Source organism: Megalobrama amblycephala, linkage group LG11 (assembly GCF_018812025.1).
Source record: "Megalobrama amblycephala isolate DHTTF-2021 linkage group LG11, ASM1881202v1, whole genome shotgun sequence".
NCBI classification, from domain to species: domain Eukaryota; kingdom Metazoa; phylum Chordata; class Actinopteri; order Cypriniformes; family Xenocyprididae; genus Megalobrama; species Megalobrama amblycephala.
In genome coordinates, this window is record NC_063054.1 from 5,724,719 (window position 1) to 5,752,081 (window position 27,363).

Consider the following 27,363-nt stretch of genomic DNA (forward strand, 5'->3'; position numbering starts at 1 on the left):
ATAAATAGTGATGAAAGCCAAAATATTAAATGTCAAAGATATATATTCACCGAGTAATCCACTATTTTGTACCATCAATTTTCACATGAGATTTGCAGCCAATTTACACGGGTGTAAAAATGACTTTAGAATGATGGCAGCATCATTTTTATTTTTACACCGAGATTGGTAGGTCTATTAGTAAATTATCTTGACTTTAGCAATCTTTGTTTTATTATATGCCAATGCTGACCGGTCAAAAATGGCAAAAAGCATTTGTGTTTTTTGCCTCACGTTTGCATGCATATATCTTAATATCATTCTAGATTCTCATTCTTAATAAACTTTCCTTTTGAAATCTTAATTTTCAAGGCCCTATATAGTTCAGACCCATAGATTATGGGGATCTCAAAGCAGCTCCAGGATCAAATTCTTGAATTTTCCCAATTTGAGTTATTGAAAACAAAATGTGGTTCACTTTGCTCACAGCTGATACTTATTGCTTTTGAAGAGGAATGTCTGAAGAATAAATAATGTTTAAACTAGAAATGTATCTTTTTTCCCTCTATCAAAAGAATTGCATAAAACATAACTCTCTGAGTACCAAAAATCCAATGAAAATGGTTAAGTCGAGGCACATTAACTTGCTCTCAAAAGTATTTATAAAAATCTATATTTGATATAGAATCTATATCAGTTTTAGGGATATTTGGAAGATGAGATTTTGTTAATTTTAACAGCATCTGAGGCTACCAAGAGTTCAAATATGCAGTATCGTAACTACACGTTACTGCATTGGCATCCCTATATCTATGAGATTGAACCAAATAGGGACTTAAAATGAAGATTCCAAAAGAAAAGTTTCTTAAGAACAAGAATTTAGATATTAAGATATCTTTAACACTTCTTGAAATAATGGCATGTAAACTTCAGAAAAATGTTTGTTTTTGGCACTCAGCACAAAAAAAAAAAAACAAAAACAAAAAAATTGATGCTGTCCATCTTATTTAAACAATTTATTTTGATTCAACACCATTGTATTAGGTTTCTGGTTCAAATGTGATTGTTAAATTGACTTGTTAAAATGATTACTTTTTGACTTAACTTGATGTTTTCATGTAGAAATAAATAATCTTTCAAGTTAAATGAACACAATTATTCTAGTTAGTTAAACATGGTCTATTAGGTTTTACATGTTTCAATCATGTGGAACCACTCTCCATGATTGAATTGAGTTGGTTGGACATAAATATTTTACATAAGTTATGTCAGTTACAGTGCACAGCATAAATGAGTACACCCCTTCTGAAACTTCTGAATTACTTAGAAGACATGTTAGGGTTCTTTAGAGATATAATGTTCCAGCAAGTCTGCTTAATCAATTACCAAAGAAGCATGTCAAAATTATTCAGGAAATTTACGATTTTCTTATCAAGGTGATAAAATGCTGTGTAGCAAAAATGAGTACGCCCTGCTAAAAGTTACTAAATAAAATGAAATACAATTTTTTGGTGTAAGTTTAAGGCAATGTTTGGTCAACAGGTAAGTATGTAACCAAAACATTTAAAAAGAAGTAATTTCTTGAGAATTAAAACTGTTATATAGTCCACCGAATCATTCTCAGACTTAATGCTGACAACAATGGAAGCACTTGAGAGAGAACTGTCAGGAGACTTGTTTCTTAGCACAAAAGAGGACAGTGGTACAAGAGGATTACCAAATCATTGTTTTAAGTGTGAAAATATAGCAAAAGTAACAGAAATTAAAAAACAGTGGACTTGTGACAAGGCCCCTGAAATAAATAGGCCTTCATTTTAAGCTTTCATTTAGTGATGAGGGATTTTTTTGCTAGACAAAGAGCAGGAGAAAAACCAGGTGAGTGTCTCAGAGCCAGCAAAAGCTATGAAAAGAGTTACTGTTTATCGCATAGAGTAAGATGCAGCCTACAGAAATGACATGCATGGTTGTTGTTCTCACTGGAACTACCTACTGTAGCCAAAGCACAATAAAGTCAGTTAGCCATTTCCAAAGCCCATATTTACAAAATATAGATTTGGGAATCAATACTCTGGTTCATGAGACCAAATCAATCATTTTGGATCTAACAGCATCTAAAATGTTATGGTGTTACTAGAGGAGGAGTACAGTGAGAAGTGCCTGGTTCCCACAGTAAAGTTCAGTGGTAGTGAAGCTCTTATATAGGGATGTATGAGTGCTGAAGGTGTGAGGGAGTTGTGCTTCATCAATGCTGTCATAAATTCTCACACTGTGTAATTTAATAAACTCAATAAACAAACTTGAAACAGATGATGTTACCCTTTCCTCATTCCCTGCATTGTTGTGCATTTTTTCAACATGACAATGAGGATATGCATTCTCCCAAGGTGAAAAACCTTCTGTGGACATGTATTGCACTCAGTCTTAACACTCTTGAGCGCCTGTGGGGGATTCTGTAGAGACGAGTTGAGCAACACTCCCCATTAAAGATCAGGGCATTTAAGGAGCTCATCATCCAGGAGTTAAACAGGACAGATGTGACAAATTTGTCATGAGCTTGTACACTCCGTGCCAAGAAGGGTCAGAGCAGTATGTTCAAAATTATGGAGGGCATACTAAGTACTAGAAAATGTATACATTTGTTGAATTAAATCTTGGGTGTACTCATTTCTGCAATCCTTAATTTTAACAAAATTGGCTAATTTACTTATTTTATGGCTATTAATGATACATATTTCTCAGTTTTTATTATGTTTAATACATTTTAGTTTTGCCATCTTTCCATGAATTGTATTAGTGATCATAAAGAAAATACATTTTTTGAATTTGTTCAGAGGGGGTGTACTCATTTATGCTGTGCACTGTATGTTGTCACAACACAAGAATTTTGCATAGATTAAAAATAAACCTTTCATGTTAACCAAAAACTTTGGTTGTGTAGAACCACTCTCCATAATTGAATTGTGTTAGTTTAAAGTGTTTAAAGTTTTTTTTTTTTGTTGTTGTTTTTTTTTTTTTTTTTTTTTGAGTGTAGAGGGAAATAAGATAATTTAATTTAATTTAAATTTCAGTGTTATTTGTTCTTCAGACATTCTTCTTTAAACATGTTAACAATCAGCTGTTTAAAAAGTTACCAACATTTGGTTCTTGACCTATTAAAAATGGGTAAAATTAAACAACTTTGGACATGAAGTCACATTGGGGTCCGAATATCTATGGGACTGAACTATATAGGGCCTTAAAAATTGAAGATTCCAAAAGAAAAGTTTAAAGAATGAGAAGGATATTAAGATATTCTTGAATACTTTGAGTTACAGGCATGACAACTTTAGTAACTTGGGTATGTTCTATGCAAGTTGAGCTGATGGATTTATTATTTGTTCTTTAGCTATTCCTCTTTAAAAGAAAAAAGTATCAGCTGTATGCAAAGTGACCCACATTTGGTTTTTGACCACTGAAAATTTGTAGAATTTACAATTTAACATATCTATGGGATTGAACCATCGAGGTCCTTTAAAATGAAAATGCCAAAAAGAATGTTTGTTAAGGACCAGAATCTAAAAGGATATTAAGATATCCTTAATACTTCTTTAGTTACAGGCATGCAAACTTGAGGCCAAAAACACAAGAAGCGCTTTTTGCCATTTTTGAACTGTCACCATTGGCATATAATGAAACAAAGATTACTAAAGTAAACATATTTTACTAATATACCTACCAATCTCTGTGTAAAAATAAATTAATAATGTTGCCATCTTTCTAAAGTCATTTTTACAACCCTGCAAATTGGTTCCAAATCTCGGGTGAAAATTGTCATTTATGCATCAGTAAATATGCATCTGTGACATTTAATATTTTGGCTTTCATCATTATTTATGTTTGTCTTACTACATAAACATATATGAGCAAAATCAAAAATTTGAGCCGGTGGTTGAGTTGACACGGAATGACGCATAACAATCTCCATGACTTCATCCAAACCCTTTTCTTTTTTTTTTCTCAGGGAATTTTCTGTAAAAAGCAGTTCAAATGCTGTTATCACCATTTCTTCTTGCCTGTCGTCTGCCATATTTGTTTACTCTAAAGTCACAAGAGATTTTGTGTGATTTCCTGTGTTCACAGTTGGGACTCTGGTTGTATGTGAATGGAATCTGTTAGTGTGGTGTGCTGTCTTGGTTCACATCGTGGCACTCCACACACTCTATAGGAACAAAACGATTCAATCTATGATTCATCGTCCTGTTTGTGGTCTCTGAAAATCTAAAATTTTAAAAATCTTTTAGTGTGGGCCAGCCTTAGCATTTTATATCCGAGTCAAATGATGACACATTCAGAACAAATGAAAACAAGCAACACTATTCTTTTCTTCAAAAAAGTTTAATAGGAGTTCTATGTACAACAAATTATCATACTTAATATTCAATTATTCAAAGAGGCAGATTGATCAAATCTGAAATTAGGCAAAATACTGAAGCAAAACCTAAAGCAGAGAAGGACCAAACCCTTCATACAATCCTCATCTGCAAAAAACCCAACATTTCATATTTAGAGATATGAATATGACTCAACTTAAATAAAAAAGCAAATTAATTGTACAAATACCAAACTATTTTTAAAATGCCAAAACAACTAACAGCAATGAAACATCAAATCATACATTCAATTTTTGTTACGATCCGGCATGCTGTCATAGCTTTATAAATGAATCTTGATAAAGTTCAAATAAACATGGGTTAGAGCAAAAAATAAAATAAAATAAATAAATCTATTTAAATTAGCCATATATTCATTTATCAATATATGTATATATATATTTTTTTATATAAATAATGTATATTTGGCATTAGATTCATCCTCATTATTGATATATTTAATGATTCAAAACAAGTTTGAAGCCAAACTTTTCTCAAAACTCACTGTTATAGCCCATTTATGAGAGGTCTCACGTATTCAAACAACATTACATCAGGTGTGCTGAAAAAAAAAAAAAAAAAAAAAAAAAAGAGAAAATCCCTCCCCTTGATGAATTAGTTATGAAAAACTAAGACCAAAGTACTATATTTTCATTTTAGGGTTATGGTTAACATTTGAGAGTGAAAACTGTGAATACATAGCAAAACTGCCTGGAATCTCACCTCACACTCAGAAAAGTCATCAGAGCACCACAGACAGATGTCAACATCCTGCTTTGTCTAAGACTTTGATTATTCAGAGCATTTTAAATGGAAAGAATCACTATTTCCACATAGTCTACCAAAGTGAGGATGTCAAATTCTGTCTGTGCCATGAATGAAACCATTCAGGTTATTGCTGAACAGGCAGCGAAACATCTCTACTGAAGTTCTACACAGCTGAACACTCACTCAACTGCCTACGATATTGTGATTACTTAGCAGAGAAGCCTTGAATGACTGACAAATGAAAAGGTTGGTAGAGAACAGCTGGTAAAGGTATAATGGTTTTATGCTTAATTTTGTAATTAGAAGAAATTACATGTAAGATAATGGTGCCATTTGGAGGGTGGACAGTGAGGCCTATGCACTACTAAACATATTCTTTCTGTGTGAGTGCGAGTGTATACATGTTGATTGTCCTGGTAAAACCAATCGGTGTCTATATGAATCCAACACGCCTCAATGACAAAAGCACCAGTTTTAACCTCTAAATGTCTCAATGTATTTTTAAACAGCTGTTTACATTATTTCACATTTTCAGTAAAAGAAATAACAGCATTGTTCATAGAACAATAGCCGTCTTTGCATTATGGAGGAACTGACCCTCAAAGAGGAGAATCGGAAACTAACAAAACCTATTAAAGGGCTTCCCTGCAGTACATCAGTAAACTGAAAGTGGCAGCGCAGTTTTTTTTTTTTTTTTTTTTTTAATAATTTTTTTTATAACGATGTAATGCATTTGCTATGCGACTTTACTGTATACATCTGTGCACACACGGGCCACGACTTTATAAAACGCTTTATTCGGCGAGAAATATCCTCAGGGGAAGTGGTGAATAAATAAACTGCGACCATGTTGAAAGGAGCAGCATTGCTGATCACCAGCATGTTGTGTTTTAGATGCGGCGTTTGTCCTTTCTTAAAATGCAAATGCAGTAACTATGGCAATAGTGAAACTAAGGGAATTTATTTATTTTTTATAAGCATAATTGATCCAAATCAGAAAGATTCAAGTCTAAAAGACCCGATTTCAGTCATAACTTTCGGTAAAAAAAAAAAAATTTGACTTTGTGGGCCAACCTAGGTCAACCAGCTTTACTAGACAGATCACCTTTGTGGACTAGTACGTTTTGCTGGTGAACAGCAAAGCTATGCTGGTCCACCAGCTAGACCAGCATCATACCAGCTCTAGTGTCTTTTCAACAGGGTTGCAAGGCCTAGTTTGTTATTCCTCAATAAAATATATTCACAAAAATTAGTAAAACGGTTTTGGTGAATAAGTGTTTCTTATGAAATTCAAAAAGTCAGACTAGAGCTGCTGCATAGTAGAAAGGCATGACAAATAGCTCTGTTTGCCTTGAACCGATCGCAGAGAGACTCAGTACTAGTAGAGAGACTCTACTAGCGAAAGTGTAGTGTCCTGCCATTAATACCACACACTAAGAGGTAATGACACCATGTGCCTGCCATGTATTTATACACTATTGCACATTCTGGCAAGTCTGGTAGAGTGTGTAAGCACACGAGAGGTGGACACTGGCATTTAGTCTAATACTGTGTATTGGGTTTTGTAGAGATGTACAATGTGAAGCCCTCATGTGTCCGTCATAACAGAGGACAGATATAGAACAAAACTAAAGTTACCTGCATTTGAGACTTTCCTCAGTCTTAAGGTGCAGTCACACTTCAGACACCACAATGAATATGGGCACCCGGATATAACGTCAATATTATTAATAATAAATCACAAATAACACGTACATTAAAAAAAATCAACCCAGGCTCATTGGAAATATCTGCCTGTGGCAAATATATAAAAATGAATGCTCTATCGAATTTGAAAATAACACACCACCTACACACTAAACTCTGCCCTAAACCGAATCGATAGTGTTAACAAAAGCAAACATGAGATAAAAGAACATTTGCTGAAGCCTCGATATTTTTTGCTTCTACAAGTCTTTGATTGAGTGTTGTGATTCGGGTTTCACAGTACTTGAGTGCACTTCATCTCAAGTGCAATGCTGTATCAAGTGGGCTACCGAGCAAGTTTACTATGTCAAAAAACATCACAATGTATTAGTTTACAAATCATGCATTATGGTAAAAGTGTTCTGAGGTCTTAACATCGTATTGTGCAAGGAACCGTGCAAAAAAAAAAAAAAGAAGCCTTTATTAATCAATAATCTATCTATGCCTTTAATCCTTTAATCATAGTTTGCATGAAAAAGGAATAAAAGTTTAGTTTTTGGTGTTTTACTGCATATGTACAGGTATGTATATTATGTACAACAATGTATAGAATGTATATGTGTTTTTGGAGAAATGTAGGTAGAGGCAAATTTTTTCAATGAGCATATGTTGCTTAAAATGTTAAATGTTATATTCAATCTACTCCAACTTTCTATAACGTGCAGCTTTGAGGTTTGCATTCTTGGAACTAAAGACTTTTCATTATATTAATGTAAGTGAGTGGAACACAAAGTGTAATGTGACTGCACCTTTAGACTTAAACTTTGATAATACGCTATAATAATACTCCTAATTGCTGTCAATAATTTATACTGAACACATCACTATCACACAGTCCTGATCAAATACAGAACCCACAATAGACCCACACGATAATCCAAGAGATGAAAATTACGTTCTAAGCAAAAAATTCTCATCAAAATGTCATCTGATGGATAATGATCCACCAATCATGCATCTGTTTTAACATCTTTCAGCCCCTAAATGATCAGATGATCTGAAATGCATGAAAAGAAACAATACTGCAGGGTTTCGCCAGTCTTTGACCATAAGCGTCATTTCCTCTGCATAAGCCGTATCTCATGCAAATCATTTTAAGTCTCCAACACTGATTATAAGGCACCTATGGATGTCCACCTATCCACCTTTTATAATTACTGATATCTGCTAGATCTCTACTAAAAAGAAAGAAAGAAAGAAAGAAAGAAAGAAAGAAAGAAAGAAAGAAAGAAAGAAAGAAAGAAAGAAAGAAAGAAAGAAAGAAAGAAAGAAAAAGAAAGAATGTGTCAGGTGATGGCACTCTACAGCTATTTACATTTACACAAGCAGCGATACATCTATGCCACAACTTGTCAGCACTGCCTAAACACATTTTTTCCATTACAATATCTTTTAAAACAGGGCTGGAAGTTTGTGTTTGTAAAAGGGACCTAGTAATGTACTTACATTTGAATAAAATATGTAAATCATTGAGAAAAACACATCCTGTGGACTATCATATTTCAGCTGTTATCTATTCATATAAAATGTGCAAGGTGATAACTGTACCTCAATGTACATAATTAGCAGCAGTTGGTAGCATGTCAATGTCTTTCCTCTAGGTGACTTTCCTCTAAAAGAACATCAAGCTCAAAATTTCTTTATCCCATGAGTTTAGATAACTTCTTCTCAAACTATTTGGACTAATTGGAAAGCGCTGATTGTTTCTCTGTGTATGTAGTGCTTTCAATACATTGAGACAAGAATTGAGACTGAGCCACTACAGCATATAAAAGCACAGCATTACACACTCAACATATCTCACTTCAGCCTTATTCTTCAACAACACTGTTTCTTAAAGGGATAATTCACCCTAAAATTAAAAGTCAATCATCATTTCATTTAACTGAATTATTTTGTTGACTGTCCTGGCTGCTTTTGTCTTTGCAGTGAGGTATGGTGACCCAGACTGTCAAGCTCTAAAAAGGACAAAAAAGATACTCATTCACTATATTTATGCTCTTAACACAAAAAGGATATCATATTTTCCATCTGCTTACTTTCACATCACAGATCAGGTGTGTGTTTCCCTTAAAACAGCATACACTCTAGTGTGATGTATTGAAACTAACTAACTGGTTAACTGTTTCCCAAAACCATAGTAACATTGTTTGCATTTAACACAAAAGCATTTTTTTTTGTTTTTTGTACAAAAAAGGACACTTTAAGGCCCGTTCACACCAAGAACGATAACTAGAGTGCCCTCCACAATTATTGGCACCCTTAGTAAAGGCCGCTGTGAAAATAAATGGGGGTGGGGGGACTCACATTATGAAATAAATGCTTTTCTCTAATACATGTTGGCCACAATTATTGGCACCCCTAGAAATTCTTATGAGTAAAATATCTCTGAAGTATATTCCCATTCATGTTTACATTTTTAGCACAGCAGGGTGACTGGGAGCATGAAATTGTCCAGCCATGACTTCCTGTTTCACAGGAGTATAAACATGAGGAAAGACAAAGGCCAAATTCCCTTAATCATTCATCACAATGAGTAAAACCAATGAATATAATTCTGATGTGCAGCAAAAGACTGATGAGCTTCACAAAATAGAAAGTGGCTGTAAGAAAATAGCTAAAGCATTGATCCCCCAATCCCCATTTCCACCACCAGAGCAATAATTAAGAAGTTCCAATCAACTAAAGTTGTTACAAATCTGCCTAGAAGAGGATGTGTGTCTAAATCATCCTATTGTGAAGTGAGGAGGAAAGTTTGAGTGTCCAAAGACTCTCTAAGGATCACAGCTGAAGAATTGCAGAGATTAGTTGAGTTTTGAGTCTCAGAAAGCCTAAAAAAAAAATAAAAAAAATCAAACAGCACCTACATCCCCACAAGTTGTTCAGGAGGGTTTCAAATCCTCTGCTCTCATCCAGAAACAATTCTCCAGCATATTCAGTTGTCAGACACAACAGGAACTTCAAACGGGACCAGCTTCTATGGTCAGATGAAAAAAAGAGCTTTTTGGCAGCAAACCCACCAGATGGGTTTGGTGCACACATGGATAAAAAGTACCCCATGCCCACAGTTAAATATACTGCTGGATCTTTAATGTTGTGGGCATATTTTTCTGCTGGAGGTCCTGGACATCTTGTTCAGATACATGGTATCATGGATTCTAGCAAATACCAACAGATAAAAAAAAAATCAAAACCTGACCGCTTCTGCTAGAAATCCAATAATGGGCCGTGGTTGGATCTTCCATCAGAACAATGATCCAAAACAAACATCAAAACCAACACAAAAATGTGTCACTGAGCACAAAATGAAGCTTCTGCCATGGCCAATCCAGTCCTCTGACCTGAACCCTAAAGAAAACGAGTGGAGTGAACTGAAGAGAAGAAGCACCAACATGGAGCTGGGAATCTGAAGGATCTGGAGAGATTCTGTATGAAGGATCTCTTGTCAAGTGTTCTCCAAACTCATCAGGCATTATAGAGTGGTGTCAATAATTGTGGCCAACGTGTTTTGGAGAAAAACAATTATTTCATAATAATATTTTCCCCCTACTTTCAATTCTTTTCCCTCAATGAAAGGTTATAATTTTTTTAATTTGTGAATGAAAGATCAAAAGGATAAACAATGGCCGCCTTTGCTTATAATTACTAAGGGTGCCAATAATTGTGGAGGGCACAGTATAATGATAACAATATTAGCGTCCACATTAACACACAATATTGTTCTGTTTATTATAATTGCACACTGTGGTTTTGTCTTCTGCAGCTTTAAATGCTCAAGCTCTTTTAAACAGGATTGATTCTTGACTGTTTATTTTTTTATTTTTTTCATTCATCAGCTGGAAATAATTGTTCTGAAAGTGATTCAATGATATTGTTTATTTGTGCCGTTATTGTTATAGTTGTGGTGGACTATGCTGTACTTTTAAAATTAGAACAGTTTTTCTACATCTTTATCGTTATCGTTAAAGTCCCTGGCCTGAACGGGCCTTTACTCCTGTAGGATACATACGTGGTTCTCTTCAAAAACGGCACTGATTGTTGACATGCTAAAACATATAGAATGAAATGTAAATATGAATGTACTGCATGTTAGCTTGGATATTGTGCTCAAGAGTTTGATATATATTTAAATCCACATCATGCTAACAATAAAGTATGCTTCTAACTACAGGTTGAGAACTGTAGTTCCAACCACACAAGTTTGCAGTGCTGTTTGCAAATGTTCAATGAAACCATGGTTTCAGGAAAAACGAAACTGCTAATAGTGATGGAACTTGTGACAACAAAAACATGGGAAACACTTTGGGAATTTCAAAGTTGTCATCTGATTGATTTCTCCATGATTTCTGGGAGATGTGCGTGTCACGTTCTTTAATGGTCCACCTGGAAACTACATTGTTATGATGCTAAAACCCCCTTATGGAAGAAGAAAGCCATTGTATTTACAATGAGCTCTTATCAGGATCAACTAAACGCTGGATTTCAAAAGTATGTGAAGTTCACAGAACCATTGTTGCGCCATTGTTGAAGTAAACCTGCACAATGTTCTTAAATGAATTGTACGGAGCCCCTATCCAGACAGCACTATAGTGTGGCCCAGATCCGGCCCACGTCTGGTACATGTGGTTTACACGTGGACCAGATGTGGGCCGGATATGGCCTGACACTATGTTGCTGTCAGAGTAAAGAGTGGAAAAAATATGGAATGGGAGGAAAAAGTATATTTCAATTCTTTTGTGTTCTCTTGCTAGATTTGTGTTCCTTCAGGGGCTCCGTAGAATTGCATGCCAGTCTTTTATTGTGGGGACGTTGATTTCACATTTTCACGCCCCTAAACATGATGCTAAACCAAACAAAGTGTGATTGGTTGCTTTACATGTCAGTCAGAACAGAAAGCCTCTGGGTAGTCCATGGCCAATGAAAGCTGCTATGGAGTCAGTCTGGCTACACAAGAGCAACAGTTGCCCTGCGCCATCTGAGCAAATGCCATTGAAAGGAATATAAATATCTTATACTATTTTGTCATTTTTAAATCTTGCCAGTTCATGGTCACCATCCTTTTTAAATGAGCAGCCTGAATATTCGCTAAATAACACCTTTTGCGTTCCATGCAAAAACCAATGGGGTTCTGATGGACATATTGTAAAGATGAGATGAGAGTAAGTAGATTTTTGGTTGAACTATCCCTTTGCTTTAACCATGGTGTAAACAAATCATTACTGAATATATATATATATATATCTTTTTCTTATACAGCAAAACAGAATTTACTGAATTTTTAAAATGAGAGTGCAAACAGTTATTGACAGTTCCTTCTCTTCTTATAATTCGCCTTCATTTTATTTTCATTTATTTATTTATTTACTTACTTTTTTTTGCAAGAGCAGGGCATACATTCACAACGCTTTTTGCTTAAGATGCTGTAAGGCTGCCAGGTAAAGGAAATAGCTAAAAAGCCAGGGATTTATTTGCTGCCTTATAACAACTTATGAATGTAAGCAGCAGTTATGCTAAGAGGATAGACAATACAGCTAGTAATGTAGCAAACGGCCATCTCTGGGATAATTAGGCCTAGAACCAGTGGGGGGAACTGAATCATTTTATGCACAGTTAATATTGTGCCAGTAAAGGTAAAGATAACCGCAACCATATTTACAAGTATAAGGTACTGAATCTAATGCTGCTGTTGGTTTTTATTTAGTCCACAATTAAGGTAATAAAGAACCTCAAGCCAAATTAGAAATAAAAAGGGAGCGTTGTTGCCACCCAACCAAAAATATGGTATTTGAATTCAACAATTCATCAGAGAGACCTCTGTCTATTGCACACCCGGGTTTCTGTTCTCAAAGGTGACAAGGCAAATGGGCACATCTTTGTGCAAATGCTGGACCGAAAAGTGTGATATACAAAAAACATAAATGTCTAACCTAAAATAAATCTTTTCAACAAACCAGTGACCATAAATACGATAATCCGAGATGCATTGAGACACTGTTAAACCTCCCTTTAAAAAAGTCCACAGGTGGTTTATAGTGCTGTGCAGAAAGGAGAGGAGGGGGGCTTCTACATTTTAGAGTATAAAGCAGCACCATTTACAGTAATATTATTAAAGTTTCTTTTGCACCTTTATATGTCACAGACTACCTTGAGGGTGAATGTTGAGGAAGATTGGTGTTGTAAATACTTCTCTGTAAATGATTTTGTGTAAAACCGGTGGTCAGTCAATGAAAGTCAAGCTGTTACTGTATGACTGAATGATATAAAGGCCTTTTTGGGCTGAATGAACTTTAAACCTTAGTCATCGAATAAAAGGATTTTTAAAATTCTCTTTGACAGTGCAGTTTAGTCCAGAACTAGATTAAATCTGTCAATCCTGAAGCTAAAACTAAATTGAAGTCTAGAAGCAATACCTTCATGCAAATTCCCAAATGTGACAACATCACAAGGATCAATATCAACATTTCCGTTGGAAATACAAATGTGGATAATTTAAGTACAACTGCTTTGTACAACATTTTAAGCAGTGGAAACTTTATCATTTTGTTTGCAAACAAATCTTGATTTTGCTTATTTAAATCTAAACTCCATATAAAGTCAAGTTTAAAGTCATTTTGTGTTCCTGTTTGTGGGAATGATGCTGTTGGTGAAGTGACTATGCTGTGACATTAGTTTTGTGCCAGTGCTATATAATAAATATTCTGAAAGGAGTGTTAACTGTGCCTATGTTGAGGGCTACACTAGGCTTTGTTCAGACAGGTAGCAAAAATCTGATTTTTTGGAATCCGATGTTTCCAAATTACAGTACACCCAAATGTGGTTTGAAATCAGATTAAAATCTTTTGGAATGCATTTGAAGAGTCTTTCATCATTGAGAGTTTTTTATCATTCCAGCAGTCTCTTTCTTTTAAATTTTTTCCTCATATATTGAATTAAGTGACATTCTATTGAGCCCCTAAGGGGACATGTTGATGGGGGTAAATAGATGGAAAATATTTGAATGCATTCACAAAAATTTAGCATTTTCTCGCAAATCTATTGAATTCCTCTGAGAAACTTTGCTTTCACTTGCAAATCTCTTGCATTACTCGTAAAACTTTTCAAAACGTTTGTGTTCTCCTGCAGAAGCATTGACATACAGTTTCCCTTTCAAAGTGGAACTCAACACTGCGTCTTGGATTGATGCTATAGGGAACGCCATCAATGTGACCGGTGTCTGAAGCATGTGTGACAAACACAGCAAATTTTTTTTGTCACTAGCAGAGCGCCCGCTAGTAAAAGAGGGAGCCTGTAACATACGTCATCAGCTTTTTTGTTTACAGGAGCCTCTTTCTTGCTTTTTTCTCCCCTGAGGGATTAGAATATAGCATTTGCATGGAGCGCCTTCGGCTCAAAGGAATAGGAGGCACTCATGATGATGCATTCATGGTAGACAACTCTGTTATTGTAGTCTCTCTAAACACTAAGAGAGACTAGCGTATGTACGGAATGCACTCAGTTCTCAAGGGAGCTGAATGTATTCATTGTGATGCATTCGCCGATGGGATGAGAGTCTAGCATTTGATATGTCTGATTCTGAGGGATCAGATGCAGAAAGAGATGAGGCAGGTGTTATTAAAATAATAATAATAATAATAATATCTGCTTTCTCTGCTGGCCCACATATAAGTTTATAAGCCTTATTACTCCTAGATTTATTGGGGTAATGGAGGAATTTGTAATAGCAATATGCAGGGATGCCCCAGTTGAAGTGCTGCTTAAGAGCTATCTCTCTCCTGGTGTTGCATCCTCTGTGAAGGCTCCCTCCTTGCCAGCTAGCGTGTTCAGCTCCGGAGGGGGCTGAATGTGCTCTCTGTTATGAGCCGTAGTGAGGGGGCTCACCCTCACGGTTCAGGCCCCATGTCTGCTAAAGTAAGCAAATGAAGTAGCAGCTTTGATCGATTTGTGCCAGCATGCTCTTTGATATGAAAGCAACCATTGTTGATTTGGCACAGGAATGGAGCAGGTGTTCGGTTAGAAAAAAAAAAAAAAAAAACAGGAACCAGAAACCGCTCTTTCTGACGCTTGTTTCTGAGGCTATGTTTACAATGCAGGTAAATGTGGCCCAAATCTGAGTTTTTTTTTTTTTTTTTGCTTACATGTGACTCATATCTGTTTTCCCCATGACAGCGTGAACAGTACAAACCATATGGAATCTTTTCAATTCTGATTTGTGCCACTTCCATATGTGGTATTAAAGTCAGATATTTTGTAATGCAACCTCAGTGTGAACAGTCATATCGGAATTCATGTGATTTTTATGTCACTCGAGATCAACATTCATCATTAAGGATTCATAGGAGTCTATTTAAAGATTTTACCTACAAACACGTAGTCGCTTACTTTACTGCCCTCTGTGTTTACTTACGTATGACAGAGCGCTGTGTGTGTTGCCAAGTCCACGATTTTCCTGTAGAGTTGGGTTACTTTTTCACTGTTGACGGGGATTGTTTTGCAACTCCGTGGGTTGAACTGACAGCACTAACGCGATATTTAATGGGATACCCCACGGAATGCAATTGGGCTCATTTTGAGAAGCAATTGAGTGGATTTTGTGATAAAAACCTGGCAACCCTGTTTGTATCTTTCTTTTGTGCATGCAGGTCAGATCAGAACCATGATCTGTTCACACTGGAAATCTGATATCAGCCACATTTAAAACAACAATGTGAACAGCTATACAAAAAAAAATCAGATCTGAGCAAAAATTGGAATTGAGCATTAAGGCTTGCAGTGTGAACATAGCCATAGTGTCCACTAAGCAGTGCTTGATTACTTATGCATGCTGGTGTGTTTGTGGCAAGATACTTTTGCCTGCCCCCCAATGTGAGAGTGGCAGTGGTCGGTGGCTGTAGATGGAGGTTGATTGTCTCTGGAAGACATCTCGCTCCGTCCTGAAAGTATCTTTTCCCAGGGTTGAGCTCTATTCTCCCCTATCTTAGGGTGCTTTCACACCTGCCTCATTTAGTTCGGTTGAATCGTACCAGAGTTCGTTTTCTCCTTTGGTGCGGTTCGTTTGGGCAGGTGTGAAAGCAGCAATCGCACTCGAGTGCGCACTAAAAGCGGACCAAACAAGCGTACCGAGACCTGCTTGAAGAGGTGGTCTCGGTACGCTTTCAAACGAACTCTGGAGCGGTTCGCTTGAGATGTGAAAGCAATCCGACCCAGTTAACGGACCAACGAACCAAATGACATCATAATTCATAACGGAAAATGTGATATAAAAAGCGGTAGTGTCTGATTCTGTGAGTGAGCACATTATTTACCACAGATGTAAACCAACGAGCGCCTCTGTTGTGTAATTGCACTTCTCCGTGTGAGAATGCTGTCCCGACAAAGCCTTTTTCCTGCTCTGCTTCATTATAAAATGTATATAGTCTCTCTCGACACGCTGACAACAGGTCGCTTACTACACAGCGCTGGGAAACCAGAGACAGACCGAGAGAGACAAAGAGCGCGCGTTTGAATTTGCCGCAGTATTAATATGAATGTAGTATATAATTTAACAGCTGGAAAGACGGCTACATTTATAAAGTGTTTGCGTGTGTCTCGACAGTTACAAATAAAGCCACAATAATCTCATGGAGCGAACTTGTCAATCATTATTTTGATGGATGACGCAAAGAAAACTCTGACCAATAAGAGGACAGTTTTACTCGCATGTGACTTGCCTAAACGCATTTTGGTACGCTTTGAAATGTTGCCATGTGAAAGCGAACCGAACCAAGAAGAAAATGCAACATTGTAACAAATTTAGTCCCTGTTTCGGAACAAAACAAGCGATCCATAGGTGTGAAAACACCCTTAGGGTCTAAAGTAGAATTATGCTCCCCTGTGAATGGGTTCCTTAATAGGTACCCCTTTAAATTTTAATGCAGGGCGAACAAAGATATGTAGGGCAGTATGGATTCCTTCTACTTTGTTTACCTCGGTCTTCAAGTACTGTTGGGTGTTGAAGTATGGATCTATGCTTCCCTTTTGGATGGGTGCCTCTCTAGTATGACCCATGTTCAATATTATAGTGGGGTCTGGAAGAAGTGCCTTTATTGAAGTCAGGAGTGAGCTGACTTTTTTAAGTAGAGCATAAGCGCCCCTGCGGCCTCCTTGGGGTTAGAGTATGGTGGATGAGAGCTATTGGCAAACTGTAGCCTGCCTTTCTGTTGTCTGGGACACATCTTCCCTTTTGATGGCCCTAAGGCTTGATGCAAGGTGAATGGAGTTATTTAGGGCCATATTGATTCTCTCTACTTTGTTTACCTTCCTTCCCAACTACTGTTGGGTCTTGAAGTAGGAGATATAGCTTTTGGAAGGCTCTACTATGGCCCTGATTTGACAATGCTAACAAGTACAGGAAGTTCACCTGCAGGTGTCCCTCCTTGTTATACTACTGTATGGTCTGGTGTGAAAAGAAGAAGATGAAGCACTAGCCATAGCAGGGCTAAGGTAGAGTGCATTCTCCCTCTGGGAGTAGTAATTTGTATTCCCTCCCCAACTGTTGTTGGGTTTTTAAATTAGGGTCATTTTGCTTCCCTTTGGTGGGTTTCGCAAGCAGGGTTTGAGCGCTCTCCACCAATTATTCCAGGGTATTTAAGGTATTTATCCCTTTGGATGAAAATTTGGGTTGGATTCTCCGCCTGGAAGTAATATGTAAGATCGTAGTTGAAAATATTCTCCTTTTGGCAGAAACTCCCCAAGGCTGTGTCAAGGCAAAAGAAGCTGACATAGTTGGGCCAATTATTCCTTAAAGCTCTGCTCTTGTGGGCTCATGAGGCTGATGCTTGGCCCACAAAGGAAGGAGGAAAGTTTGTAAAGACTGCAAAATCCCTTGTTATAAGAGCATAGAAGCTTGGGTAATATACTATTATTGAAAGATAGTTGCTTAAGGAGTGGTACCACTAGACAGTCTACATAAGTCTTTTTGGATGCACCCCTTATTGATGCTCTGACTCCGGCTAAGTAAGAAATCCGACTCAAATTATGCTATGCCCATTATATTTTTGTGCATATTCACAGCTTAATAAGGCAGGCTTTACCTCAGCATGGCATAGTTGGTATTTGTTTTCCATAACATCAATCCAAGACGCAGTGTTAAGTTCCACTTCGAAAGAGAACGTCACAGGTTACAACTGTAACCATGATTCCCTGAGAATGGGAATGAGACACTGCGTCTTATTGCCATGTCTTGGGCATGCCTACGGGTCTTCTTCAGACAAAAGAGTTGATGATGTGTATTACAGACACCCTCTTATACTCACAGGCACTCCATTAGTTATGTCATGGACTGTCCTCAGCCAATAAAATTGCTTCAGACACCGGTCACGCTAACGGTGTTCCCCATAGCATCAATCCAAGACACAGAGTCTCAAATAATTTCTGAGGAAACCTTGGTTAAAAACGTTTTATGAGCAAATGCAGTTTCTTGGTGGAACGCAAAAGCTTTGCGAGTGAATGCAAAGTTTTTTGAGGTAACTCAAAAGTTTTAAGAGAACACAAAGTTTTATATAACCATATATATATATATATATATATATATATATATATATATATATATATATATATATATATATATATATATAAACATTTTTCCTCCAATCTTTTTTTCCCCATAACCATGTCTCTTTTAGAGGCTCCAGATCATTCACTATGTAGTGAATAGTGAGTGGTTTTGGACTTGTCAAATTGTGTCCTAAAAATCAGACGTGGAAACCAAATCGAATTTGTGTGCAGTGTGAACAAAGCCTTAGTTTTGTCCTCTAAACATACTAAAACTGAAATCCAAACTGGGTTGCAGTAGCTGCAGGTCTTGGAGGGCATAGACTGCCTTGACCTTTTTGCATTGAGCTCTGTTTGAGGCATATATAAACTCACCACTATTCTCAGCTCAGATTAGATGATGAGCAGAGGAAGAATACGTGTAATACATGAGAATGTGTACGGGTGGAGCAGTGACATGGAGCAGAATAATGTACCCTGTTGGTGAAGCGCATTGGTGAGGCGTAGCATTTGTGTGTTTCATAAACGGGTTTGGGCTTCAGGGATGTAGATCTCTATGCTGTCGGCCCGTTCTGTAGCTGAGTTCTGACGGAAAGACGCAGCCCGTTTAGCAGCCAAGAGCCTGCGGCGGGCCTCTTGCCTCTGTCTGTCCTGCAGATCCAAGGAGCGCTCACGCATAACAGCTCCGCGACCTTTAGGAGGCCTCTTTGTAACAGGAGGTGGCCATTTTCTTTCCTGTGGAAAAGAAGTAGGGTTCATTATCATTTTACAATTTACTTGGTTTATTAGAGGATTGTTATTATATTAATATTATTCATTAGAATTAATATTAGAACTATTTAATTAATCATGGCCCCTGACCTGTATGTAAATTCTGTAATAAGCTAATTTTATAGCATCTGAACAATACAAGTTTATGTATTGATGATTGCATGTATTAGAGGTGTCAAAAGTACCGACTTCGGTACCAAGTCAGTACTGAAATTTTAAAAATGTGATGCTTTGAGCGCTGTTGAGCAGATTCGTAAACACATCTGATTGGCCACTGTGTTGACACGCTCATCAGATATGTCTGTGACTGACTTTTGACAACTCTAATATGTATGTATACACATGTGTGTATATATGTATTATAATAACATATATAATTAATATATGTAAATATATGTGCATGTGTCTGTATATATACACTACTGGTAAGTTTTTTAATGTTTTTAAAAGAAGTTTCGTCTGCTAACCAAGGCTGCATTTATTTAATTAAAACTAAATTCAAAAAACAGTAATATTGTATATTACTTGTATATTACTGTAATATCAGTAGCAGCAAGTAGCAGCAAATCAGCACATTAGAATGATTTCTGAAGGATCATGTGATACTGAAGACTGGAGAAATGATGCTGAAAATTAAGCTTTGCCAACACAAGAATAAATTACATTTTAAAATATAAGGTCCTCGTACCTTCTTCTCTGGACTCTCCACTATCCTCCACTCGTTGCTCTTGATTTGCTGCAGCTCATCAAACTTGGCAGTGACATCATCGATGGAGAGCTGCAGGAGATCCCAGAACCCAGCCAGGTCCTGAGCTGTGGGGCGGGGCATAGCACTGGGGTCCTGCACAAAACCAGAAACAGACCAATTATATATCACACACTCCTCAAACAACAGTTATATTACAGTTCTGCTCAAACCCCTTTCAGAATCTCAATTAACTCTTTTAAATTATAATAAATGAAATAATAAGAAGGAACATAACAATGGATTTTTATTATCATTATTATTATTATTATTATTCTGATAAAGTTATTTTACATATTATTATACAAGTTCTTAATATATGGTTCTTAATATCATATGTTGTCCAATGAGTGTAAATGATTTTTGCCTTTTTAGGCGATAGCTGTGTGTGAGTCCATGAGCAATGAATCTGTTCTACTGTTCTTGACACAAATCCTCAGTAAGTGGGTACAGTAAGTTCTTTTGTGTCTCAGAATGCTCTGCACGTTTGAGCTCTTCCTCACAGTGGCTCACTCAGGACATTTGAGGGACTCATACACTATCAATTATCTCAAAAGGCTATGAGCAGGAGGCAGTACAGATAAGCAAACTTCTGAACAGCATAATTTGTTTCATTTCAGTTTTTATTTTGTCTTGTGTTCTGGAGCTTCTTCGGGGTCATACAAAATAATAATAGTAAAAACTTGCGAGAAAGGGGTGTAAACTTATGACCCCCTGAGCAATCAAACTAAATTAGGATCCTGATCCCCATTTAGACATCACTGCACCAATTGCCATGAATGAATAAATTATCACGAATAGTCACTAGAGGTCGCTGTAGTCCAGCTTTATTTTCATCATCTCTCATTCAAACAATAAATATTTGACCATGTTAGGTATGCTTTTGATATTAACCTTAAAATAGGCAATATTTCATATTTAAAAATGTCATATTTCAAAAATGGCGGATGTGCTATGTAATCTTAACTGACACAGTTATGTATATAATCAGAGTAAATATAGTTATTTTCTGTAAAATCAATGATCGATTGAACCATTTATTGGTTATAAACAGTTTTTGCTATATTTATTCTGGCTACATCCTCTCTTCTCTTTTTAGAATACTAAGCTAAACCGTTCAGTCTAAAACGCTCAAACTAGAGAGGACAAGCTGGTCTCAGCCTGTCCCTGTGAATGTATTACAACATCCATCATTTCACAATCTCCAGAGAGAGAGAGAGACAGAAACAATCACTGACCACTAAACAAACCCTTTAAAGTGTCATTCAACCCACCAACTACCAATTAATGTCAGGATCTTTTAACAGATTGAAACGGGTATAAGCTTCTTTCAGGCTAAAATTATATTTAGTTGAGTTGAGACTGCAAATAATCATTGTGTATTCCAGTCAACTATCTTAGAAAACATCATTTTTAAACAGTATTTTGTCTTGTTTATCAGTAAAAAACATCAAAAGAAAAAGAAAAATACATTTACTTGATAAGAAAAAAATGCACAATATATTTAGACCTCATCGGAATTCTGAAATAAAATATTTTGATTTGGCAATTTGTTTTTTTTTTTTGTACAGTTTACAAAAATAAATAGTCAATAAGGGAAAAATAAACTTATTGTAATTAAAATCATATCTTACACCATTTTGCTTCTCATTGTTTTTTTCAAATATGCTGAAAAGCTAAAGCAGGGAAATTGATTAAAGTATTTAATAAATGCATGGTAAACACTCTCACAAACACTTTTTGATGAAATGCCTGTCAAAGAGGCAAACGACAGAACTGGTGCATGGTTGATGCATTTTATGATGCAAAAGAAGCATTAATGTATATCCCTTGTGGATCTTAGAAATGCCACATACCAGATTTTGCTGACACAACCAGTAAAACTGCTGGAATTTCTGGGACATGAGGAGGTGAGCACTGCCCACAGCACTCCGGATCTTCCCAAGAACTGCAAGACATTACATAGAAGACAATTGATAAAAAAATTATCAGTTATACAAATTAGGCTATATATACACACATTTTGTCTAATTTGTCTTTGATAAATATATAATTTGGTGATGGTAGGATGAAGGTTCTCCCATAAACATATGTCAGTGGGGCATAATGGCCCAGGTACTTTATTTTTCTATGTGTACACAAAAATTAGAGTGCACGTGGATGGTGTGCATAGACGTCTTCGGACACTCCTGATGATGAAAATTATGCCACATGGATATGTAGCCCCGCCCCTTTTCAGCGCTACGCTCGTTGTCTTTTGTCTTCCGGTTTGTATTTCCACAGCGATCTTACGTATTTTTTAATTAACTGCTCATTTTAAAATCTTCCGGAGGTGCGTTTCCCGTCAACGATATTACTCGCTGCTTCACTACCATAGTATGATGCATCGTTGAACAAATCAACTAGCTAGTCACGACTGTTTCCCGAAACCGTATTGTCGCAAATCTGTTGTTCGACCACGTTGGTGAATGACGTCACGCAGGTGGTGGAGTAATAGCTTCTTTAAATTGAATCCGTTTGAGATCGAATTAATGCTAGAAATTTTTACTATAAATTACGGAAATGGACATTAGTAATTCTCACTTTACTCAGTTATTTTGATTTATTTCCAGATTAAATCAAATGCTTGTTCTTCACGTACCAGAGCACGTACGCACATGCGCACTCTTCAAAAACGGTGCTTTAGCTCTCTTGACAAACTAAAATATATAAATGACATTTGTATATATTCGAAATAAAAGATATACATTGTACTTTTAAACAAACTTTTCCTGATAATTTACTCACCCCCATGTCATCCAAGATGTCCATATCTTTCTTTCTTCGGTCGAAAAGAAATTAAAGTTTTTGATGAAAACATTCCAGGATTATTCTCCTTATAGTAGACTTCAATGGGCACCAAACAGTTGAAGGTCAAAATTTGTTTCACTGCAGCTTCAAATTGTTCTACACGATCCCAGATGAGAAATAAGGGTCTTATCTAGTGAAACCATTGCTCATTTTCTGAAAAAAATTGAAAATTATTAGCCTGACGTGGTCATACTCAATTCTAGTCAGAATATGAGTCTGATACTGCTCCATTGGGCTTTGATTATGGGGGCGTATTTCAACCGATCCAGGAAAAGACCTCAATTGGATAGACCTACAACCAATCAGAGCTACAGAGTAAGTGACGTATGTTGAGCGACGCATAGTTGTCAACAGAACTCTTCTTAGCGACCATCGGGGCCAGCTGATAAATCAAACTTTTGCCGAATCCCCTAGGAAGGACAGCAAAGACATCTTTCCCATCGACAAATGCCTTGATCACGGTCCTCTGTTCCTCTTTTAAAATGAATGCGCTGTCGATATCTTCTATAACGGACGCGATGGCGGAATCTACACATCTCAGTTCTTCAACAACAGCCATCATTGTTGTAAACTAATTGACCTTTCGCAAAGACTCGCCCCCCTTAGTTACTGTTGCTTTGTCCTGACAAGCCGTGGCGCTGTCACGCCACACAGAGTGGAAAATACATTCGCGGAGCAAAGAGGAAACTGAAAACACATCGACAGACGAGACAGAGCAGGTTACTTATGATATTAAACAAAGTCCCAGCTTTCAAACTGTGTAGTTATTAAAAAAATTCAAACAATAAAAACCATTTTGTGGCTCTTTAATGTGTTGTGACCATGACCGTGACAGATTGCTGTAGCGCCTCAGCTCAAGAGGCTCGTAAACCGATCATCTCTTCCTACTAGTCCATTTATAGCATCAAATAAACATGAATGAACATGAGAATGAATGTTGTTTCAAACGCGGAAAGACGTCAGTATGCACAATTTTTCAAGTTTAACTCCACCGATGTTAATCTTCTAACTCCTGACTGCTTTGACGGACAAAATGGCGGATGCGGCGTTCTGATTGGTTAGATCGCTTGTCAATCAAACTCCCCAAGCGCTCTTTGATGACGTGGGTGGTTACGTAACCGCAGATAGCCTGTCCATCATCGATTAAAGCCCGCCCTGGCAATTTGATTGGCTCGGCCTTCTGGGAGCCGAGCATAATTACTCCACAATGGATCGAGTCCAGACCGAACTTCCCGTCCAAAAAATGTTGTGGGCGGGGTTCGGGCTGGCACCCAGGCTAGAAAATTATATAAGTTTTAACCTTAAATGCTCATCCTGAACTAGCTCTCTTCTTCTTCTCCTCTAATAGAATTCCAGCAGTGTAGACGCTGCTAAGTGTATTACTGCCCTCCTCAAGTCAAAGTTTGAACTAATTGTTATATACTATTGAACTAGCATATTGCATATAAAAATTAGTTCAAACTTTGACCTGTGGAGGGCAGTAATACGCTTAGCAGTGTCTACACTGCTGGAATTCTAATAGAGGTGAAGAAGAAGAAGAAGAAGAAGAAGAAGAAGAAGAGAGCTAGTTCAAGATGAGCATTTAAGGTTAAAACGTATATAATTTTCCAATTTTTTTCAGAAAATGAGCGATGGTTTCAGTAGATAAGACCCTTATTTCTCATCTGGGATCGTGTAGAACAATTTGAAGCTGCAGTGAAACTAATTTTGACCTTCAACTGTTTGGTGCCCATTGAAGTCTACTATAAGGAGAAAAATCCTGAAATGTTTTCATCAAAAACTTTAATTTCTTTTCGACTGAAGAAAGAAAGACATGGACATCTTGGATGACATGGGGGTGAGTAAATTATCAGGAAAAGTTTATTTAAAAGTGGACTAATCCTTAATGTCAGCTTGCGTATTTTACTCAAGATAACGATTTATTAAGTCCCCATGTCATTAAAACAGGAAACTACGCTTCTAACCACAGCTCGAGAGCTGTCGTTCCAACCGCACAAGTTTGCGATGCGGTTTGCGAATGATCGTTTGAACCATGCTTTCGGGAAACACCAAATCGTTGAACTATGTAAGTAACTACGGAACTTACGATGTTAGTTGGCTAACGATGCTTTTGGGAAACGCACTCCAGATGACAACTTCGAAAATCCTGAAGTGTTTCCAGTTAAGTGTACCATATGCATCAGACATTCAGCCAACAGTCCATGAGCATGACGTCTGAGGCTCAGACTATGGAGCCTCACATGTAATTTATGTTTCATCCATACTTGACACTGGAGGGCACCCTCATGCAGAAAGTCCTCAAGTGAGACTCATGAGTAATAAGTTCTAGGAAATCCCTAATATGGACAAAGACATCACTGTAACTGAATTAAACGAAGATAGAGAAATTTTTACTGATTACATACAAATGAGACTGTTCAAACTCATTCGAATTAGCTACAAATTTGCCAAAACATAAAATAGTTATGAACTGCCATAAGATTGTGTTGTTTTAGACTTATTATCTGTTTCTTTGATGTCCTGCACACTCACTCTCCTCCGACAAGTCATGCTCCTCTGCCTCACGTTCCATATCTTTGCACCATCCCTCCAAACGTTTGGTCTCGCTGTGCAGAAGCTGCATGAACCAGCTGCCATCACGGCGGAGCGGCGACACACGGCCGGATTCGGCTGCTTCATGAGTGGGTTCAACCAGCCAGGGTTCGGGCTGTGGGCTGGGTGGCCCGCTGGAGGGCCGGTAGTCCTCACGGTAGCTGAAGAGGCCCTGTGTGCGTACGGTCCGAACCACATTGTATTGTGTGGGCGTACTGGGTTCAGAATGCCGCTGAAATCCTCCAAACTGCAGACTCTTGTCTTCGGTCGAAGGAAACCCCTCCAGCTCCAAATCGGCCTGAACTGCCGTTGTCACACTGTTGGATCGTTTAAAGCGCCCAAGCCTGAAAGTACACATAAGAAAGACAAAATTGGGAGTTTATGTAGGCAAGTGCAATCTATATTTATTTACCTATTCATTATTTCGCTTTATTTATTTTCTGAGCTACTGATCTAAAAAGGCTCATTAATTCAGAATAACCTTTAGTTTTGAGGACCAAATGTCCTGTTTATGACTGATCAGTAGACTTACCTCTTCTCATCCTCTACCTGGATACCCACGGACTGATACTGCGGGAGACCTTTACTATCTGTCTCAGAATCTGTGGCCGCTTCCACCTGAAGAATGAATAAGCAAAGGAAGAGATAAAAAAGGAGCACAGACTGAATGAGAATATATATAACAAATGCTACTGAGTATCTGAGGTAAACCAGAGAAGAACAGAATATAGCTGCAAGCTGCAATTACAGGGCCAAGCGCATCACTAAGATCATGTACACTGCACTGAGCATGATCCAGTGAAATAAAGCCAAGATTGCAGATTTAACCATAACAAGTTTTGACAAGTAATTCTCTTAAGTAACAAGTAACTCTTCTGGTATCTCCATGCGTTCCTATGTTGTGTTCCAATTCATGCCAAAGCATTGTCAAGGTACAGCCTCACTTCCTATTGGTTGTCCCCATCATCAACCATCAAAACCAACCATTAGCTGGAAATTTCCCAGGTAACATCAGGGCATTGTCACATGTACAAATTTTTCTTTTCAATAGAGTGCAATGGAATGTTAAAAAGCATTTTTTGTAGGCCAATCAGGAAGTTAGCATCTACCTGGATCCCTTGAATAAAAAGACAATCTGTTTATGATTCCTTACATGTTTTGTTCAACAAGATAATGTTCACAACTTTTATGAATTTTGACAACTAAATACAATCACCAAAAGTCAAAGCCAAAAGTAGGTTAACAAACTACACCACAGTTGCATTGTCCCAGACAAGTCCCATTTACTGTAGATGTTAGCAACAACCTTTTCAAGACACACAAAAGCTTTAAAAATCACAATATTTCATGTATCTAAAATTCCCATTGATTTTGGGACAATAGAACCAAAAGGTTCCAGGTTTTATGCTCATTATTTCCAGCACTCTATTTCCAAACCACTAGTAAAATACAGCACTTTACGACAAAATTCAAAAAGGCTGACAAGCAATACGGCCAACGTTTGAGTATCATTCTCTGTATCATTCACAAGGTTCTGAACTCCAGATAATTAATAAGTCTTCAGCAAAATTATATTTTATTGTGATTTCTTGACGAGTAAGCTCTGGATATGGTGATTGAAGCTTCATTTCAGGCCCCCAAGCCATAACCTGTCAAAACATAGACTTACTTTCTGGTTGGCATTCCCACCAAAAGTTTTGGTAAATCAAAAATCTTTTAAAACTTTTGATCACTGTGGTCTCAAGATTATTTGTTTTGATCAAATTTGAAAAAGATCAAAAGAAGGCTATAGGAAGAAGTTTCAAAATTTAAAAGGTTGGAAAATCTATTTGGGTGGATATTGAAACCAATCGAATGACTGATGGCATGAACCAAGGATTCACAGAAGAAAAAAAATATTCTAAGCCTAATGGCTTTAAGAATTAAGGTCAATCAGCATTTTAGAATCCAAACTTGCTGTGATATAGTCCTACG

General features: G+C 37.1%; 1 protein-coding gene across 1 annotated transcript in view; it reads right to left on the reverse strand.

Moving 5' to 3' along the window:
* Nucleotides 1-18,651: 18,651 nt before the first annotated feature.
* The window catches only part of LOC125278999 (disks large-associated protein 2), a 31,647-nt gene continuing 22,935 nt past the window's right edge, over nt 18,652-27,363 (reverse strand). Inside the window, exons 4-8 of the mRNA XM_048208452.1 lie at nt 25,922-26,007; nt 25,330-25,733; nt 21,804-21,895; nt 19,891-20,043; nt 18,652-19,166 (exon numbers count right to left, since the gene is read on the reverse strand). Coding sequence (XP_048064409.1) covers nt 18,951-19,166; nt 19,891-20,043; nt 21,804-21,895; nt 25,330-25,733; nt 25,922-26,007 — 951 coding nt within the window. The 3' untranslated portion in view covers nt 18,652-18,950. The remainder of the gene's footprint in view (nt 19,167-19,890; nt 20,044-21,803; nt 21,896-25,329; nt 25,734-25,921; nt 26,008-27,363) is intronic.